This window comes from Lynx canadensis, chromosome B1 (assembly GCF_007474595.2).
Source record: "Lynx canadensis isolate LIC74 chromosome B1, mLynCan4.pri.v2, whole genome shotgun sequence".
In the NCBI taxonomy this organism is placed as follows: Eukaryota; Metazoa; Chordata; class Mammalia; order Carnivora; family Felidae; genus Lynx; species Lynx canadensis.
In genome coordinates, this window is record NC_044306.2 from 200,962,099 (window position 1) to 200,981,562 (window position 19,464).

Here is a 19,464-nt window from a genome sequence, read left to right on the forward strand (position 1 = left end):
CTGGGTTTCCTGTCCTCAAACCTCAGGTGTCACGTTGGAGGCTTCTATCGCACCTGGAATCCCACCTCCCAGCCCCTGGCTACTCCTGCACCCACCACCGGAGGCCCACTGGCTTCCACAGCGCCTGTGGGGCACATCCTTCCGGGCTGGTTTGGCTCCCCTCTGGCGCCAAGGAGGGAATGGGGTGGAGGCCAGGTCTCCCCACCGCCGCGCCCTCAGCCCTCAGCTCCCCACCCAAGACAAAGCAGGGATCCTTTGTTTCCGGCCACACCCAGGGACGGCGGCGGTAGGCTCGGGCCCACTGCTCTCCTACCCCCCAGTGTTAACCCTTCTGGGGCCACAGCTGCCAGCGCAGCCCCGAGAGGGTTATTTTTAGCCGCGGTGAGGAATGGGAGGGGCTCCTCCATCATGGCGCTGTTTCTGGGTCCAGACTTCCACTCCATCAGTACGGGCAGGGGAAGGGGGGGAGGGTGGGCAGAGGCATTTTCCTTGCCTCTGGCATGGAAGGAACTCGGCGGCGGCGAGGCGCAAGAGCTGGACCGTGCAGAGGCCGGGCGCAGGCCACCGGCCCTCCCCGCCCTAAGCCCGCTCCAGGGCCGGAGGGAGGGGTTCGGCCCCCCGCGCCCCTCCCTCTTTTGTTCAGCGCCGCATCCACCCGGTCCACGCCACCCTCTGGCCCTTCCCGTGGCGGGGGGGGGGGGCGGCAAGCCCGCGGGGAGAGGGACCCGAGACTCCGGCCCCGCCTAGCCGTGCGGGGCTCCCCCCACCACCACCATTGTCCCCAGAGGCTGGGGGGAGGGGGCTGCAAGGCTGAGATCAGCCCCGCCCCACCCGCCGCCACGCAGGAAGCCTCGCGGGCCGCCCCTGCAGTCCCCCCGCGGATCCCGACCCTGGCGGCGGCCACCCCCAGCCCACAAAGAACGGCGGGGCGGGGGCGGGGGCCCGGCTTACCGTGATGTGCGGGATGCTCTTTCTGCCCTGGTAAGACATGGCCCCGCTGGCGCCCTCGGCCCGGCCGGCGGACCTGTGCGGCTGTCTTTTCGCCCAGCCGGTCCCGCTCCCCGCGGGCGCGGTGACAAAGGCCCGGGAGGGCAGAAGAGAGGGACGGAGGCTCGGCGCCCGCGGCTGCCCACGCGCCCGCTGCCCCGGCTGCTCGGCCCGCCCGCCGCCGCCGCCGCCGCCGCCGCCGCCGCTCCGGCTGCCAGCACCGCCCGGCTCGGTGAGGAGGGCGGGAGGAGGAGGGAGAGGCGAGGGCGGGAGGAGGGGGCTACAGACAGACAGCTCCTCCCGGCGGCGCGGAGCCGAGCCCGATTCGCCCCTCTCGGCTCGAACCAGGAAGCTCTTCCCTTCCGATCCCCCCCCACTCCGCCCTCCGTCCCCCCCCCCACCTCCGCCAGCCGCCCAGCCCCGCCGCCCCCCGCCCCGCGCGCACGCCCTCGGCTGCGCCCCGGCCTCGCTCTCGCGATTGCAAAGGTCTGGTTTTCAGGGTGCTTTTAAATGCCAGAGACGGCCTTCGGCGGTGCAGACGGAGCCACAGGTGTGCGGCACCGCATCTGCGGGCCTCCGGGAACAGCTGCGCGGGGGAGGGAGTGCGGGGCGGGCGCGGAGGACCCGCCCGAGCGGCTGGGGGCGTTCAGGGCCCTCTGGACCCGGCCCAACGACTGCCCCCCTCCTGCCTCTCGTGCCGCAGCCTCCGTTTGTCCGTGCGCGGTGCACACTCCCTGAACAGAGGAGTTAAATTAAGCACTTTTCCATCTCCAAGGCCTGCAAGCCGTTTTATTCAGGCTGTACCCTCTTCCTCAATATCTAACCCCAGACAAAGGTTACCCATCTCCCAGACTCCTCGGCAACGGCTTCTCCGTAAAGCCTTTCCTGCCACCCTCCCCACTCACATCACTGAATCAGTCTCCCTGAGGGCTGACCAGGAGCCCCACTGCCAGGCCGTTGGAGTGCAGCAGAATGAGACAAGGCCCTAACCCAATTAATGGCTGACCGGCTGCACCCTCTGCAGCAGCTTCTCCTCACACAGCAGCCTGGCCCTGGGGCCACCAGGTCACCCCCATGGTCTTGCCTACCAGTGGTTGCCTGGAGGGCCGGACCACTGGCACGAAGGTCCCCACAGACCCCAGGAGAGGCTAGGAGACAGGAGGGGAATAGGATGTCCTGCCTCCCAGGGTATAGCGTACCAGAACCCCAGCACCCCTGACCCAGATGTTCCTCTGGGGGCAGGTGGGCAGGAGGCCAGTGCATAGCTTAATAAACAGGAAAGGAGAAAAGAGAGAAGACGAAGGAAGCAGGAGTCCCAGCAAGCCCCCACAGCCCTAGACAGGTGCCCCAAATCTCCAGACAGAATAAAATGCTAACTTTCTCTGCCATTCACTTTCTGCCTGCAACATACTAACCCGCAGTATATTTTAGAAGACCCATCTTCTTTACTTTCAAGTTGCCACCCAGAGGGAGGGTGTGCTAGGGGTGGTAAAGCCCCCACTAAGCAGGTTGAGGCCTGAGGCCCTTACCTTCACAGGCCACCTAGAGGCCAGTCACCCAGACCAGGACAGGAGGCCAGAGATGCCTTGGCCTTGAAATGGAGGTGGGGTTGTAAGTTCACAAAAGAGAAGCATCTTAGTATTCCAGGGACGCTAGGCCATAATTTTCCCATTATACAGGTGGGAAGTTAGGGCTTACAGAAATAAACTGATATCTCATTTATTTAAAGTATTTTAGCTACAGCAGAACACTATCTGGAGGCCAGGTTCCCGCACACCTTCTCTAGAGCTCACTCTCCTACATCCGTCCATTCAGCCTGGCCTCTGGGCTCGAGCGGTGGCTTAAATCCTTGTTGGTGACCAGAATTTGCAGGTCTCCGTTCCCATGACGCTTGCATTCTCTTCCTCAGCGTTGTTAAGTCCTAGGTTCCACGTACTGGGACGTCCCCAGGGGCCACTCAGGGCAGGGAAGCTCCAGGGCTGGGGACAGGACCACGTGCGTATCGGGGGAGGGGCACTGGTTCGCGATTGGCCAAACAGATCTCTGCTCCCAAGCAGACTTCTCTGGTACAAAGCGCCGCAGTCGCTGGGCCTTGGGCCTCCGCAAACGCTGCGCCGGCGCTGCAGAAACCCCTCCTCCCTCCCCAGGAGAGGGCTTTCTGGGCCGGGGGGGGGGGCGGGGGGGGGGAGGAGGACTCCCGGCCCCATACCCTCTGCAAAGCACTGGAGCGGCGAAGCCCGCCCCGGAGCCCAAGCCCTGTGGCCGCCTGGTCCACAGAAAGTAAAACGCATCCTCTAGGGAGACCGTGAGCCCCTTGGCTCCGCAGCCCCGAACCTCGAGGGCTCTGGAGCCCTGGGCGCGCTGGAGGAGCCGCCTTTTGTCCAGTCCCCGAGAAGCCACCGAGAAAGGGAAGAGAGGGCCAGAGGAGGAGAGGGAGGAGTGGAAGAGGTGAAGCGACCAGCATAGCATCCCCAAGTGCCTAGGCGCGGCTGCGGAGCCGGCCCAGGCAGAGCCTGGGGGCGACGTTGGCGCTGGTGACATTGACCGTAGCTTTGTCAGGGACGCACTTCCAGACTGCTCGGGACGTGCACAAAGCTCTCTCGCCGTCCTGATATTCCACCACGCCTTATGGGTGGCTGGGAGAAAAAGGCCATCCCCATTTCACAGGTGGAGAAGCTGAGGTTCAAAGGGCGAAGTGCCTTCCTTGGCTTGGAAAGCAGTGTTTCCCGGTACTGACCCCAGCTTCTGGACCCGCAGCCCTGAGACCTCCAGCAAGGGCTCAGAAGCCCGGATCCCAGGTGAGGTCAACCACCAGGTTAGGAGGTGGTGAGGGAAGAATAAGAAGGGGCAGGGAAAAGAAGATGACTCTCTTGATGTCTCCCTCCCTTGCCCCCCACCCCCTCACCTCACACACCATCATTGTAGACCTCCCCCTTTCAGGGCGCCGGATTCAGGACCACGGAGAGTTCCCGAGCTGCGGGAACACCAGGCGGAAGGCGATCGGGAATGGGAGCAGCAGGAGACCCAGTATTGCGTCCCAGCAGCCCCGGGCTGGCCCCAGCCCCCACTCCTCCAGGAAGCCCTCCCAGATTTGTCTGGATGGAGCTCTGCTTCCTCCCTCTCGCTTTATTCCTTTCATAGTATTTAAGGGGAGAAGGGTTAATAAAAAATGATAGTAAAATTCAAAAACGAACATTTATTGAATGCTCACTGACTACCAGCATTAACTGATAACTGATGTAATTCTCACAATGAATCTATCGCCCACCCTGGCCTGGGGTGGGGCCAGCGTGCTGAACCAGGACTCCAGCACCAGGGGTCTGGGGCCTGAGCAGTGCTCAGACTCCGAGTTCCCCGCTAAGCTGACAGCTCGCTGGCCCTCGGGTGCTCCAACTTCCGTTCTCCCGGCATCTGGCCCCGACCCTCACACATACATCCCAAAGGTGTGCTGTCTATCCATCCATCTTCCTCCAGTTCCCTGGCGACCTCTAGCTTAAGGGAGAAGAGCTATAGGGCCCACGGCCTGGCATTCCCTCGCCCTAATGCGCCTCCACTTCCGAGGGTAAAAACCTCCAAGTCTAGGAAGCTAGAGACTGGGGTTCAAACCTCCGCTCTGCCTCCAACTTGCTCTGTGAAGGGAGCACACTGGCGTCGTGCTGTGGGACTCGGGAGCGTCCCCTGAAGATGTCGGTGCTTGGAGATAGCAGTTTCTAGTTCTATCTGCCGATCCCGCTAAATCTTTAACCAAACCTTTGCCCTAGAAAGCACAGAGGGAGCACACAGGAAGCCGTTTCTTTCAGCTTTAACCTGTGTGACCACAGGCGTTTCACAGAACCTCTCCCAGAGCCTGGTACACAGTAGGTGCTCTAGAATGACTGATGAGTGCGTGAAAAAATGAATGGACGAATGCGGAAAGGAGCTCCCCTCCTTTTCACTAAGCAGAGAATGGGGATCCCTGGGTTAACTTCACCCTAGAGGTCCCCTCGCATTTTAAGGGTCCATATGGCACCTTGGGCCAACTTACTTTCTCCTTCTCAGAACCTTGCTCTTCCTTTCTGCAGAAGAGGAGCGGGGGACTGGATCTCGAAGGACCCTCTGGAGTCTCACGGGCTATGCTGGCCAGCCCCAACCAAATCGCACAACCTCTCCGACCCTCCGGGGTGATGGAGTGGGGGAGGGGCCTTCGGGAGCCCTCTCAAGCCTGGGGGCAGCGGCTCCAGCGCTGCCCTCGGGCGGCTCCACGCCCAACTGCCCCGAGGACCCCGCCCCCCCACCCCGGTCCGGTCCGCGCGCGCCCCGAGGGTACCTGGCCATTGTCCCGGCCGAGTGGCAGGTCGCGGGGCGCGGGGCATCGGATACGCAGCGCGGGTGGTCGCTCTTCGCGCTCGCCCGGCGAGCTGACTGCCGAGCCCGAGAGCTCGCTCACGTCGCTGGCCGTGTCCTCGCTGCCGCCGGGCCCCGGCAGGCCGACGGCGTCGGGCCGGCCGGCGCTGCGAGGCGTGCGCGCCGAGCCGCGGCGGCCCACGCTGTACGCGTCGAAGTCGATGGTCTTGTTCTCGTAGGCGCCCTCCACCGCGGCGAACATGCCGCCGTACTTCTGGCGCGGGGTCTGCGCCGCGCTGCCCGGCCGCGCCAGGTACACGGGCAGGTCGTCCTCCGTGTTCCACGCGCGCCGCCGGTCCGCCATGCCGGTCCAAGGCCGGCCGCCCGCCCGCGCTCCCGCCCGCCCGCGGCCCTGGCCACCGCCGTGCGCCGCGCTCCGCGCTCGCTGCGGGCCCGCGGCGGCCCAGGCGCGACTGCGGCCCGGGGCGGGGCGGGGCGGGGCGCGCGGCGGGGCGGGGCGGGGCCGGGGCGGGGCCGGGGCGGGGCCTCCGGGCGGCTGGAGGCGAGCGCGGCGGCCGGCTACAAAGGACCGGGGGGCGGGGCCCGCGGCGGGGGCGGGGAGGGACAGTGACGCGCCGGAGCCGCAGCGCCGAGGGCGGGCCGCCGAACCGCAGTGCCCTCGCCACACCCCCACTCCCCACCCCCAGGCCGAGCGCAGGGCGCGAGGAGAGCGAGGGGTGGGAGCCTCGAGTATGCACACACACACACACACACACACTCGCGTGCGGGCACACACACGCTCTTCAGGCACACACAGGTTCGCACCAGCACACCAGACAATTACGCCATACAACACGTGAGAGATGCACAAATCCGCTAGCGCACACACCACAGTCCATTCCACTCAGCTCCCCAGACACACTTTTGCACACACGTACAAGCTTGTACATATTCCGAGCCAATTACACACATCCTCGCCGTAAATTCTCCTAGTCACCCAACACCGCCAACCCAGCAGCAGTACGCCGAAATTAACTGCGCAACCTGAGAAGCACTCACACGTTGGACCCAGCATTCATTCGCTCCTCGCTATTCTACTGAGTGCCCGCTGGTGCCTAGCACGTGTTTGGTGCTGGGGACAGTGCTGTGGACAAAACACACCAAGTCCTGCCCTCTGGGAGCGGACGTTCTAAGGGGGGAGGAAGCAAACACACATAATGTACCAGGAGGTGCTAAGTGCTGGGAAAGATGATACGGCAAGACGAGAGGGCCATGCGACGGCCCCATTCGCTCAGGCAGACAAGAGAACCACGTTCCTGCACGGGAACGAATGACACACACATACACGTTGCTCACTCCTACAACACCCACTCCACACAGACATTGTCACACGCTTATACCCAAAGCAAACTCACAAGGTGACTCCACACAAATGCACTCATAAACCGGGTCAGGACGCCCACACAGAAATCCACACCAGAAATAAGGAAAGTTGGAAGCTTAAATAGGAACCCTCAGGAGAAAGACACACAGAGAGATAGATGAACACGTACATACACACATTCTCCTGTCAGTCACCCAGACAGATACATATTCCCCACTCTAGGGTCACCTCCCACGACCCCTTGTACAGCCTATCCTTAATGTGCCAGGAGCTTGCAATAGAGGGTCCCAGGCTTCCTCTGACTTGGGCCACGTGGGAGGCATGGGGTCTTGGGGGTCATTCATCTGTGTCTCCCCTCAATCCTTCTTTGAGGCCAGGCTCCATGTGCCTCCCCTAGATACTGTCCCTCATTTTTCCATGATTATTATCAGGCAGAAGGGTCTAAGAGTCTCGGGGGACCTGGCGATCCCAGCTGCTCTTTCTGGACGGATGGGAGCACCAGCTGCCGACCCTCTGCAGGCGAGTCCGGACAGGCGGCATCTGGGGCTGGGTGGGGACCGCAGCAAGGGGCAAGAGTGCTTGGCCTCACACCCCAGGTCCTCCCTGTTCTGGGAGCTGTCCCTTCAGCACCAGGTCTGGCCGGTTCTGGAGTCCCAGACAGTCGGACTCACATTCTCGTTCTTGTGACTGCCAGAACCCATGGACTGATCACTCCAGGGCTACTGGCTTCATAGTAGCTGACACCTCCCCACATTTGCCGTCTTGCAACCCTGTAACAAATTGCCCACTTGGAAGATGAGGAAACGGGAGAGGAGTAGTGAAGCAGATGTCTAGTGCCTCGGATCGTACTGCTACTCAGCCAGGTCTGGAGCTCAGTGGCCATGTGGCAAGTCCCTTTTCCATGCGGGGGACATAACAATGAGCATTTATAAAGCCCTTGCCTTCAAGAAGCAGATATGACTGCAGTGTAGGGAGTACTGACCATAAAAAGCGTAAGAACAGAGAATATCAACCACCCCCCACTCTCTCTTCTATCCACCCCATCCTCCATGCTGCCCTCCTCACTCCTTTGTCCCTGAGTACCCTGCACAGATTTCTGTCACAAATAATCCTCTTGAGGTCTGGGGGACTCTAGGCGTCACTGCTAGTGTTTTCAGTAAAAACTTCCATCTGTCCTGGGAAACACTATTCCCAGTATATCCCAGGCAAGGAAATCTCATATTGAAGCCCACCTAGAAGCTTCTCCTAAAGCTTCACAAATATTCATAGCCACTAAACCCATAGAAATACCAGAGAATCCAAGAATATGAGTTAGACTGAACTTTTGAGGTCAATCTTCCATGCTTGTACTTGCTCTCAACATTTTGAGAAGGCAGTCTCTCCTTGCTTAAATACCCCTCGTGCCAGAGATCCCACTGCTTTCCAAGAAAACACTTCCTGCTGTAGGAAAGGGCGAGGCAGCTGTCAAGACTAGGAGGCAGTGGGACAAGGAAGAAGGAGGGGAAGTCACCTTTTACAGAAGCAAGAAAGGAAAACAATAGCTCCCCTTTACAGAGAGTTTACCACATGCCAAGGATCATTGTGGGCACTTTACATATAGTAATCGTTTTAAGCTTCACAGCAATCTTTGATGTAAGTAGCCTCATTTTACAGATAAGAAAACTAAGGCTCAGAGAGATAAGTGACTTGGCTGGGGTCACAGCTGGTAAATGATGCTGCTTAGGACTTAAACACAGTAGTCTGGTCCCAAAATCTGCATCTTAATGAGTACTCTTTACCCACCCCAAGAAGTGTGGCTGGAGTAGTCCCTTTAGGAGAGGGGAGATAAAGGAATAAGCCTTGGCGGGGAGGCAGGGGCACCTGGGTGGCTCAGTTGGTTAAACACCCTACTCTTGATTTCAGCTCAGGTCGTGATCTCACAGCTTGTGAGATCGAGCCCCGAGATGGGCTCAGCGTCAACAGCGTGTAGCCTGCTTGGGATTCTCTCTCATTCCCTTTCTCTCTCTCTGCTCCTCCCCTGCTCACACACAATAAACATTAAGGAACAACAATAACAAAAGAACAGGCCTGGCATAGTCCAGATTTGGGGGTTAGAATCCTGTCCTCCATACAACCTGGGGCAAAAAATCATTCATCCTGCATCCAACATGCATTTGGGCACCCACTGTATGTTTCTTTATGTTACTCCTCAGGACTCCTCTGCGCCCCTACAGACAAGGTGGGGGGGTTTGACTACCAGGTATACATAAGGGTCCGTGCACTCACCATTCATCTCTACACACTACACTCTGCTTTACACAGCACCGGCTCTCTCCCCAGCCCTATGTGGCAGACAATACCATCTTGATTTTCAGGCTGGAGCACTGAGGGGTACACACCTTACCCTCACAACTCCAGTTAACTGCCAGGAGGTGATCACGCCGGGGTTTGGCTCAGCTTTGTCTGAGTGCTTCCTACAATGTCCCCTCATTCAAGGGTAGTAACCCAAGCGTAGCAAAGAAAGGGAGGCCAGAAACCAAGCTGGGGGTGTAAATTAGGAAATGCACCCACCAGTCTGCAGGGAAGCCAAGAGAATGGTGTCTGACGGAGGCCGGCAGAAAAAAACCCAGGAAACCTGAGCAAACTGCATTCGGGCCAGAGGATGGCCGTGACCTTCCCCAACCTGTTCTCTGACTGCTCTCAGTCCTCCAGGAAAGGAGTGATCGCAAGTGAATGAAACCGTGGCATTGGGGGAAGGATAAGCAAAGAGCTCATCCTGTCAGCCCATGAAGGCTTCCGGGGTGATGGCAGAGAACAGGAAGGGTCACGTCACCACATGGCCATAGGGAGAGAATAGGAGAGGCCACTCAGTTCCAATGCATATTCTCCATCAGGGCCCCTCTTGGGCAAACAAACACACAAAAAGATATTTTTTAAAAGTGTCAGTTTGTAGGGGCGCCTGGGTGCCTCAGTTGGTTAAGCGTCCGACTTCGGCTCAGGTCATGATCTCACGGTCCGTGAGTTTGAGCCCCGAGTCAGGCTCTGTGCTGACAGCTCGGAGCCTGGAACCTGCTTCCGATTCTGTGTCTCCCTCTCTCTCTGCCCCTCCCCATTCTCTCTCCCTCTCTCTCTCTCTCTCTCTCTCTCTCTCTCTCTCTCTCTAAAAAATAAGTAAACATCAAAAAAAATTTTTTTAAGTATCAGTTGTAAAAAGAATGATTTCCAAAAAAAAATGAGGGAAAGGGAAATGTAGTTTATTGTTAGGTATGAATTTGTGAGGCCAGCAATGGATTATTTCAGTCACTTTGTGTAGGTTCAGAGAAGTTAAGCAAGCTGCCTAAAGTTGTGTGGCCACCAAGTGGCAGAGATACAGTTCAAGTTCAGGCCTGTTTGATTCTAATATGTCTGCTTTTTCCCCCCACTACCTCCAAATCAGTTCATAACGGATTATGGTAGGCAGAATAATATCCCCCTCCCAAAGATCCCCATCTCCTAATCCCTAGAGTCTGTGTAGATGTTATCTTGCATGGCAAAAGGGAATTTGCAGATGTGGTTACGTTTGGGATCTTGGGAAAGGGAGATTATCCTGGATTATCCAGTTTGGCCTAAGGTAATCCAAGCATCCTTATAAGCAAAAGAGGAAGGCAGGATGACAGAAGCAGGTGTCAGAGTCAGAGAGAGATATGCTGTTGCCTTTCAAGATGGAGGAAGAGAGCATAAGCCAAAGACTGAAGGCAGCTTCTAGGAGCTGGAAACGGCAAGGAAGCAAATTCTCCCCAGAGCTTCCCAAAGGAACGCAGCCCTACAGAGATCTTGATTTTAGCCCTGTGAGACCCAATGCAGACTTCTAATCTCCAGAGCTGTAAGATACATGTATTGTTTGGAGCCCCTACGTTCGTGGTAACTTGTTACAGCAACAGCAAACTAATACAGCCATATAAAGGGCCATAAAGGAAGTCACTTATTTGTGCAAAGTGGATGTGACTTCTGAGAAAGGCACTATTCCCCACCAAAAATCAGGACTCTTGGATTCATTGCCTTTTTGTATTGTGTCAAGGTCTACAACTCTTTGTAACAAACCATCAGTAAGTTAGACATTCAAAAGGGAAAAAAAACCTTTAATTGTGAAAAAGCATACATTTTAATGTACAAAATTACACAAATTATACATTTAACTAACATAGAAAAATACATCTTGGTAACAAGAGAAAATGCCAGCCTGGTTTACACAAGATTGAGCAATCATTACAAATCTTGAAAACCCAGAAGGGAGTTTTGAGCCTGATTCACAACTGATCGGGAATCCAATGAGTGTCTCCAGGGACTGAGCACTCTGTTCATTTGCTGAAGGCAGGAGCTGGGGGACAGCCACTTCTCCTGGACCCAAGGGAGGTTCCTGCTAAAAAGCATCCAGAAGGAAAGGGGTTCTGCTCCTTTTGCCAGACCACTCCCATGCGAATCCACACTTCTAACTGAGGGGAGGGCCAGAACTCTGCCAAAATTCTGACCCTTGTGTTTATGAATGGCCGTATACAATATAAAATTCCTTTAATGCTCAAGCAGTAGCAAGGTGTAGAATCACTGTACATTTGGGACCCAGTGGGAAAGTCTGCAATTTCCAAACTATTGTCTGTGCTTCACAGTTTTCACACGATACCCTCCCAGGAGTCACCCTGGAAGACTGAAGAGAACAGGGACATTCTGCCAAGATGAATTCTCAAGCCTTGTTCATCATCTTTGCCAATGACACCCAGGTCCCTTCCTTGCCTCCTCGTCAAAAGTGGATTGTGCAAACCTGAACAATCTGAGTTGGAAGACCAACGGAGTCACACAACTCAGCTTCGTGACACACGCCCAGCCATGGCACTGAAATGCATCAGAGCATTTTCCAAGGGGTGAGGAAAGGTTCCCAATATCTGCAGAGTGCCAACATATGCAGGTGCTTTAGAAAACGTGTGCTATCTCATCAAGGCTCACACCTTCCCTGACGTTTCCATGGAGGATGTTGAGATTGAGAGAGGTAAGCACACCATCCAAACTTGCACAACCAGTTGGTGGCAGAGGACAGTCCAAACCCAGTGTATCTGGCCCATAACTCCTTCTATGATCTCCATTCGAGTCAGACCTTGTCTTCACCCTCATTGAAAAAGTCTCAGTTAATAGTTATACTGTGACTGCATAGATATTTATTCCCCCACCACTTTTGACGTCATATCCATTAACATGGTATTACATTACTTTACCTTAGAAAAGAATATATTGATACAGAGTTGATATCAAGCTTTCCGCCATTTTTAACAATCCCATTCATTTGTCTTTCCCTCCCCTTATTCCACCATCATATAAATGCAGCATCAATCCACCTGTGGACATAGCCTGATGATACTTTTCAAAGACAAAAAAAAATGGTGTTGGAGCAAACCTTCCTTTGATTTGTACCAGTTCTCGCATTAGTCTTTCCATGACTCCATGCAATACATTCGTGCCATGGATGCAAAAGTCAGATAGGGATGAGAGCTGTGCTTTCTCAAACCAGAGTAGGATTTAGGGAAGATCCAATGGGATAAAGAAAGCCAATCCTTACATCCTAAGCCTACCAGCTTCTTAAAAACAAGTTTTGGTCCAAGACACACACTATCTTTTTTTAGAAATTCTTCTAAAACAGGGAAGAGGACTAAATACATGAACAAGTCCCAGGGGTCTTCCTTGTCCACCTCCTTAAGGCATCAAGAATTCCCAAATAATTTATTTCAAGGCCAGATAGGACACAGTTGGCCACTGGCACAAATGCTGAACAGAAATCAGCTTCTATTTGGTTGCAAAACTGATAAAGCTATAGATAGCGGTGGATTTGGAGTATCTATTTCCGGAAGATTTTAGGATGCATTCGGCCGTACACAAGAGGTTCATTCTTGATGTCTACTGCATCACCCAGTTGTTATCCGAACTCCCATGTAAGCGTGCTGTGATCAGCCACCAAAAGGAGCTCAAAGTCAGGTTCTGCCATGGTAGAAATGAATGCTACAGTGTCATGCATTTCGTTTTCCTAAGGATCATTAGCTGCTTAAAAGGGCCTCTAAAGGTGAAGTTGCAACGCTGACTCATGGTCAAAAACATTCCAAAGATGAGAAGGTTCCTCCTATCAACTCTGAGTACACATTTCTTTCCTAGCAAGGAGCAAAAATAAATGAGTCTAACACAGAAGAAATCCCCAGTGGCATCTTGGAATTTAATTAACACAGGGGATGGCAGAACTGAAAGGGACAATTTGATGCTTTTCCCCCGGCTGCCCATTGGAATCACTGGGGGCCTTTTTAAAGATCCCCACTTGGGGCCCACCCAAGATAGGCTGGTTTCAAGGCCTAGAAAGGGGCATGTGCGTTGGGTTTTTAAAAAGCTCTGCAGGTGAGTCCAACACGAAATCACAGTAAGGAATTATCGCTACCTAGGGCAATCTTTATAGCCTACCGATGGCCTAGAGAGGGGGTTTGGCAAAGCTCAGTTGGCAGACCTCCCTGCTCCCAGCCCAGAGCCCTTTCCACAGCAAGGCCCTATCTACATAGAGAAAGAAAGGTTGAGTCTCTAAAATACGTCACACGTGTCTAGCACCCTATTCTCAGAAGTAGATAGTGCTCAACAAAGTTTCACATTCCGGTCCTGGAATTTCACCCTGGATTAAACAGGAGTTGTGAATCTCTTAAAAGCAGCTCGCCAGCCTGAAGGTAAAAAAAGAAAAAAACAAAACAGAGACAAAACACCTTCTCAAGTTGATAAAATTTATGCAATAAATTGCTGAGTAACACAAATAGAAGAAAGGGAACTCATCTTTTAAAGGGTTTGGCTTCCCCGTCCTCTGTAATGAGGGGTCACTAACTCACACAGTCATCTCATTGCAAAGCAGATCATAAACTTTGGATAGGCTCTGCTACCTGATTTCCACACTGGGAAACTAGAGTAGGGAAGGCTGTGGAGAGATGAACTTAAACCACAATCATCTAAGCCTGGCCAAGAAGCAGGTGAGTTTCCATGACATCTTGGGATTCAGGGCTTCCGCAGGGAGAAACGGGGCATAGATTCTATACGAAAGGAAAGATTCCTTGACCTGATGCATGTTGCTAAGTGATGCCATGCAGACTGTAACCCATTAGAAAATGAACTGCATCGGGCCCAGATCTAGAATTCCAAAGCAGAAAAGCACAGTTGGAGAAGTCTCTATAAAGACGTCAGAACCAGATTCAGTCACATCTGCAATCAGATGACTGTGTGACCCTGGGTCGGTCACTTAACCCCTCGGGGTTCCACTTTCCTTACCTCCCCTGTTAAATGGGGAAAGGCAGGGGTATTTATAACAAATTAAGTCGCCAGTTCCAACAATGGATGCTTCCGGGTCTATCTTAATTACCGTGCCTCTGGTCTCCTCAGGAAGGGGGTGGCATGGCCTTTCTGAACACACAGGTGGCAATGGAATCTACCTTGGTCCACAGAGCCATCAGACCACACTGCCTCTGTGTGTTTCCACCGCTGCCACACCTCCGGGAAACCTATTTTAAGAACACTGCCTGGCAGTTTGTGGGGAAACGTTGCCATGCCAACTCCCTGGCTGTTGCTAATCATAATTTATGAATGCATAGTACAACCATCTGACAAGCAAGCTTCTCTTCCTTAGCTTAGGGACCTTTTCCAATCGTCATGACACAGACCACCTTGTCCATGACAGCACACAGTAGGTGCACAGCAGACACATATTGAATTAATGAAATGAAGAAAGCATATGCACAACACTGAGGTCCGCAAAGTGCTTTTTCTGGTCACATTTCCATCTCACTCAAAGCCCAGAGGTAGAGAGGCAGGGCTCTGCCAGGGTCCACACCGGGCCTGGGATGCACTGCTACCCCAGGGGTGCCTCATGGGTCCCAAAGAGGCTCAGAGACTTCCCTCGGGGAATCTGGAATGGACCGAGTCAATGAAGCAACACAAATGGACAGAAAGACCGGGGCCACAGGATTCACAGGGTACAGCTTGGAGGCAGCCCACATCCAGCAACAGAGATGAGCCTTGAAGGTGAGGCCAAGGTCCCGCATAAAGTCAGCTCAGAAGAGGCACTTAATGAGCATGTATCCACCAACTGACCCATTGGCTGATATAATTCGACCCCAAAGAGCAGGGGATTCGTATGTTTTGTTTTCTCCTGTTACCCCAGGTAGGCCCATCATTGGTGCCTGGCATTTAGTGGTGCTCAATAAATGCGTGCTGGTTGAATGAATGAATGAATCCCATTGAGCAACAAACCTTAACCCCAAGAACATGAGAGCCCTGAGGCACTCCAGTGGGGGCTGAAAACCATATTTTCCCTCTCCTTCCCCTTCCCCTTCCCTTTCTCCTTCCCCTTCCCCTTCTTCTTTAATACTCATTTGGAAAACACGCCATCTTTTTAAACTCAGAGGCCGACTTCCGCTTGGGAAAGGGAGGAGGGGAACTACGTTTGTTGTTGAGCATCTAGTATGCACCAGGCACCTGATGTTTCTCGTTTCCCCTGGTGCTGGCAAAGACAGTGATTGTGTGCCCTCCAACAGGGGACAGTCTACAGCTCAGGGAGGCCGCTGACAGGCCCTGGCGGATAAAAGGCGGAGGGTGGGCTTTGAAATCAGGCTGATGGAATCTGCAGCCAGGCTGTGCCCACAACATCAGGACGTCAGGTGTCTTCCTGGACTGTGATCTCTGCCAAAGGGGATCTGGAGCCCCCCAACAGAGCCCTCTCTTGTTACCAAGTAACACGTGGGATGCACCTGCTGTGTGCCAGGCGCTCTGCTGGATGCTTTACCTTCCCTGTCTCAGTCCTCAGGACACTCCCGTGGAGAGGCATGGTCCCTTTTCCAATTTTGCAGAGGGGGAAATGGACCCTCAAATTCTAGGCTGCCAGACTTGGACTGTGCTGTTAGTAATGCCATGTTCCAGTCACCACACAGCTTCTTCTTCTATCTTGACAATAATTCCATGAATCTGCTGGAGAAGCTATCTTTTCTTCCAAAGGAGGAAACTTAGGCTCAGAAAGGGGAAGGTCACTGAAGCAGGCAAGCAGCAGAGCCGGAACCAGAACCTAGCCCAGGCCTTTCCCAGGTGACAGCAGTCACTCACCATCCCACCTGTGACACCACGGGCCCAGGTCCCTGTGCCTCTCGGGGTCACTGTATCTTCAGCCATCTGGTCAGAGGGTTGGGCAGACCGGGCAAGGTAGGTGGTCGGCAGAAGAGACCCTGGGAGGGTGTGGTTGCCTGAAGCCCTCCCAAGGCTGAGTGTGCCTGTCGTTGGGAAAGGAGTGTGCTGGCCTCATTCATCTGAGCATGGCCATGAACATAGAAACCTTGAATTGCCAGTTCCACTGTCTTCCGAGAGAAGCCAGAAATTCGTATTTCTATGAGAAATCTTCTGGTTTTTCAATGGGGTTACTATTGGTTACCCCAATAGTAACAAATACAATGCAGGTATTTGTACTTCTGTGTTCACAGCACATTATTCATAAGAGGCAGAGGACGGAAACAACTCAAGTGTCGGTCGACAGGTAGACGGGACACAGGATGTGACCTGTCCACCCACTGGAATATCATTTAGCCTCAAAAAGGAAGGAAGTTCTAACACCTGCAACAATGTGGATGAGCCTAGAGGCCATTATGGCTAGTGAAATAGTCCCCAAAGGACAACTCTGGTAGGACTCCACTTACATGAAGTTTTCAGAGCAATCATATCTGTCAAGACGGAAACCACAATGGGTGTTTCCAGGGGCTGAGGCAGGGGAGAAGAGGGGGCTAGCGTTCAATGGGGACAGAGTTTCAGTTCGGGAAGATGGAAATGTTCTGGAAATGGATGGTGGTGATGGTTGCCCAACATGTGAATGTCCTAAACTGGGCATTTAAAAAGGATTAAGATGGTACATTTTATGTTTACGTACTCTACTGCTGTTTTTTGAACAAACCTAAGCCAAATGGGATGTGTTTGTGAGCCAGATCTGACCCAAGGGCTGTCCATGTGCCCGCTGCAGACTAAGAGCTCTCTGAGATCTGCCCCGTGGGTCGTGGGGCCTGCCTATCACTTACCCCTCACTGAGCCAGCCCAGGCTCTGCTGAGGCCAAGGACTTTGGGGCAGATCCTGACCACCAGCCTGTCTCCTTACTGTCAATCTCTGCCAGTAGCAGCAGGGTGGGAAAGAATTCGGCTCATGGAGGTAGTACCACATTGCAACCTGCTTTTCATTCTGCCTTCCTGGGGGATGCTTAGGCTTCAGTGTCCCTGTTATGCCTTCGGCTGCCCAAGGAAGAGGGTGTCACAGACCTGTAATTTGCAGGGAGGTATTTTCAGAGGCAGCAAACCCCTCAGTCTGCACAGTGGCTGGGCCATAATGCTCTTTAATGAGCTTTGAGTGCTTTAAGAATTTTGAAGTGCTGTGGTTATCTGGGGGACAATCTGTGGACACAGTTGCATGAAGTGACATATGGTTAGACTAGAAGAACTCTCTACTTACTCAGGAAGCAAGAAGACTGGGTACAGGAGCTTCCAGCCGGCCAGAGCTCACTGCACAGTAGGGACCCAGCAAGTGTTTGCTGCAGCGGGAAGAGTGTCCTCTCTGGGGGAGGACACATGCAGGGAGGGGCCACAGACTCATCCGCTGCCGGACTGCGAAGGTTACTGGAGGGCATGTGGCTGCACCCATTTTGTAGATCAGGAACTGAGGCCTCAAAGTCACCAGCCAGTTAGAGGCAGAGCTCGGTCTCTGGGTTCCTCAGTGGAGTCCTTTCCCCCTAGACTACGGGTGCTTGGCTTTTGAGGGTTCCAGTTTCATTTGAGAATCTAATGAAACCCATGGCCCCTCTTCCCAGGGAAGTGCTCACATGTGTACAATTTTTCGCACAGGTTAGAACCTTCACCTTAGCTCAGGCTTCCGCAGGAGCTCTATAATATCAAGATGACCACTGAGACTGCAAAAACGATAATCCTGCCATGGTGCCACATCACCCAACTTGGGTGGCAGCTACAGAGAACTGTGAGTGTAATGAGTAGCTGTGGCAGGGTGTGGTCAGTCACATGAGTGAGAGAATCACATTTACAAACAGCCATGATCCCTGACGTGTGGGAAGCATCGTACGGGGTGCAGAACACTTTCGTAGCCATGAGCTCATTCGGCTGTCAGAACAAAACTGTCAAGTAGGTGTTTAGACCCTTAGACAGGTAAAGAAGTGGATGTTCGAAGTAATTTGTGCAAGGTGACACAGCTTAGGAGGGGCAAAGCCAGCCAAGACGTTGGGACTCCAGACCCAAGCTTCTTCCCACCACCCCGTGCCAATACGTACAGCTTCTGATAGTCAAGAGCCATCCTTTGGTCCCCTGGTTGGTATTATACAGAAGAGAGACATTCCCATGAATGACTTAGAATAGGAAGACAGTCCTCTGGCTTGTAACTCAGGTCCCTGGAAGGAACCACAAATCCTGGGGCCACTGCTGCTCTGTTGGTCAGTCGGGAGGGATATAAATATTCCTCAGTGGGATGTGCGTGCCTCTGTGCTGTCTTCTTTCCTGCAACAACAAAAGTAGGGAGATGAGCTTTCAAAGGGGACATACCAGCCAGCATGGCACCCCCATGATGCCATCTGAATGCACCAGCCTTTGAAGATGCTGGGAGGCCCATTTTTATCTCTAAATGTGGTGGGCTTAGGGGTGCCTGGGTGGCTCAGCTGGTTGAGCGTCCGACTTTGGCTCAGCTCATGATCTCATGGTTCATGGGTTCCAGCCCCGCATCGGGTTCTGTGCTGACAGCTTGGAGCCTGGACCCTGCTTCGGATTCTGTGTCTCTCTCTTTCTTTGCCCCTCCCCGGCTCGTGTTCTGTCTCTCTCTGTCTCTCAAAAATAAATAAAAACTGAAAAAAAATTTTTTAATGTGGTGGCCTTCAATCATGATATCTGGACACAATTCACCAGCTGCTCTCTCAGGAAAAGAATCTTAGCTTGGAATTAATAGACAGTGGCCTCTTTATTTGGAGTGGTTTTCAATTTTGAAATAATATGGAATAAATGTTCACGTGTATTTGTGCAGAGAGGGTTTCTAGCTTTCATGAGACTCTCAAAGGGGCCAATGGCCAGTAGAAGGTTAAGAACTGGTCCAAAGGAAGAGACAGATTGAGGTTCTCAAGGATGTCTTCATTTCATCTGCTCAAGACTGGGCACCTGCTATATGGCAGGCTTAGTGCTAGGCGCTGAGGTTACAGGGCTTGCCCTGGTGAGGCTCCAGTGTGGTTGAGGAGACAGAGGGTAATCTAGGAATCACAAAAGGGCAGAAGTGAAGAAGGAAGGCAGAATGAGACAACCATAGGGAACCAGGAGATGACAGTCACTGTGGGGAGAATAGGAGAGTGGGGGGGGGACTCATCAGGCAGAGAAGGGTGAAGCCTATGCAGAAGTCCTATGGAGAGAGAGAGGGAGCACAAGAAGCTGGTGTGGAGAGAGCAGAGAGTGGAGGGGCAGCACGGCGAGATGCGAGGCTGGGAGGGTCTGCAGTGGAGCAGATGCTGGGAGGCAGGGAAGTTGGGGAGCTCCAGTGCAGGGCTGAGATATGGTAAGGGGTCAATTAATAACAGATAAAAGGAAGGAAGGAGATGGAGGAAGCAGAGGAGAGAGCCTACCTGGAGACAGAGATCATTGAATGGAGTCTTAAGTTTTCGGGCAGAGGAAACAGCTGGGGCAGAAGCCTAGCGGTCCAAAAGAACACAGCTCAGCAAGGCACATGGGCTTGCGAAGAGGAGCCT

The 19,464-nt window shown here is 53.7% G+C and overlaps 1 protein-coding gene across 2 annotated transcripts in view; it reads right to left on the reverse strand.

The window, feature by feature from the left end:
* The window catches only part of CRMP1 (collapsin response mediator protein 1), a 77,419-nt gene extending 71,745 nt beyond the window's left edge, over positions 1-5,674 (reverse strand). Inside the window, exon 1 of one of the 2 annotated variants that reach the window (XM_030314232.1) lies at positions 5,294-5,674. In XM_030314232.1, coding sequence (XP_030170092.1) covers positions 5,294-5,674 — 381 coding nt within the window. Of the gene's footprint in view, positions 1-951; positions 1,124-5,293 lie in introns of those variants that run through there. The other variant, XM_030314235.1, reaches the window with a different exon arrangement.
* Positions 5,675-19,464: the final 13,790 nt, after the last annotated feature.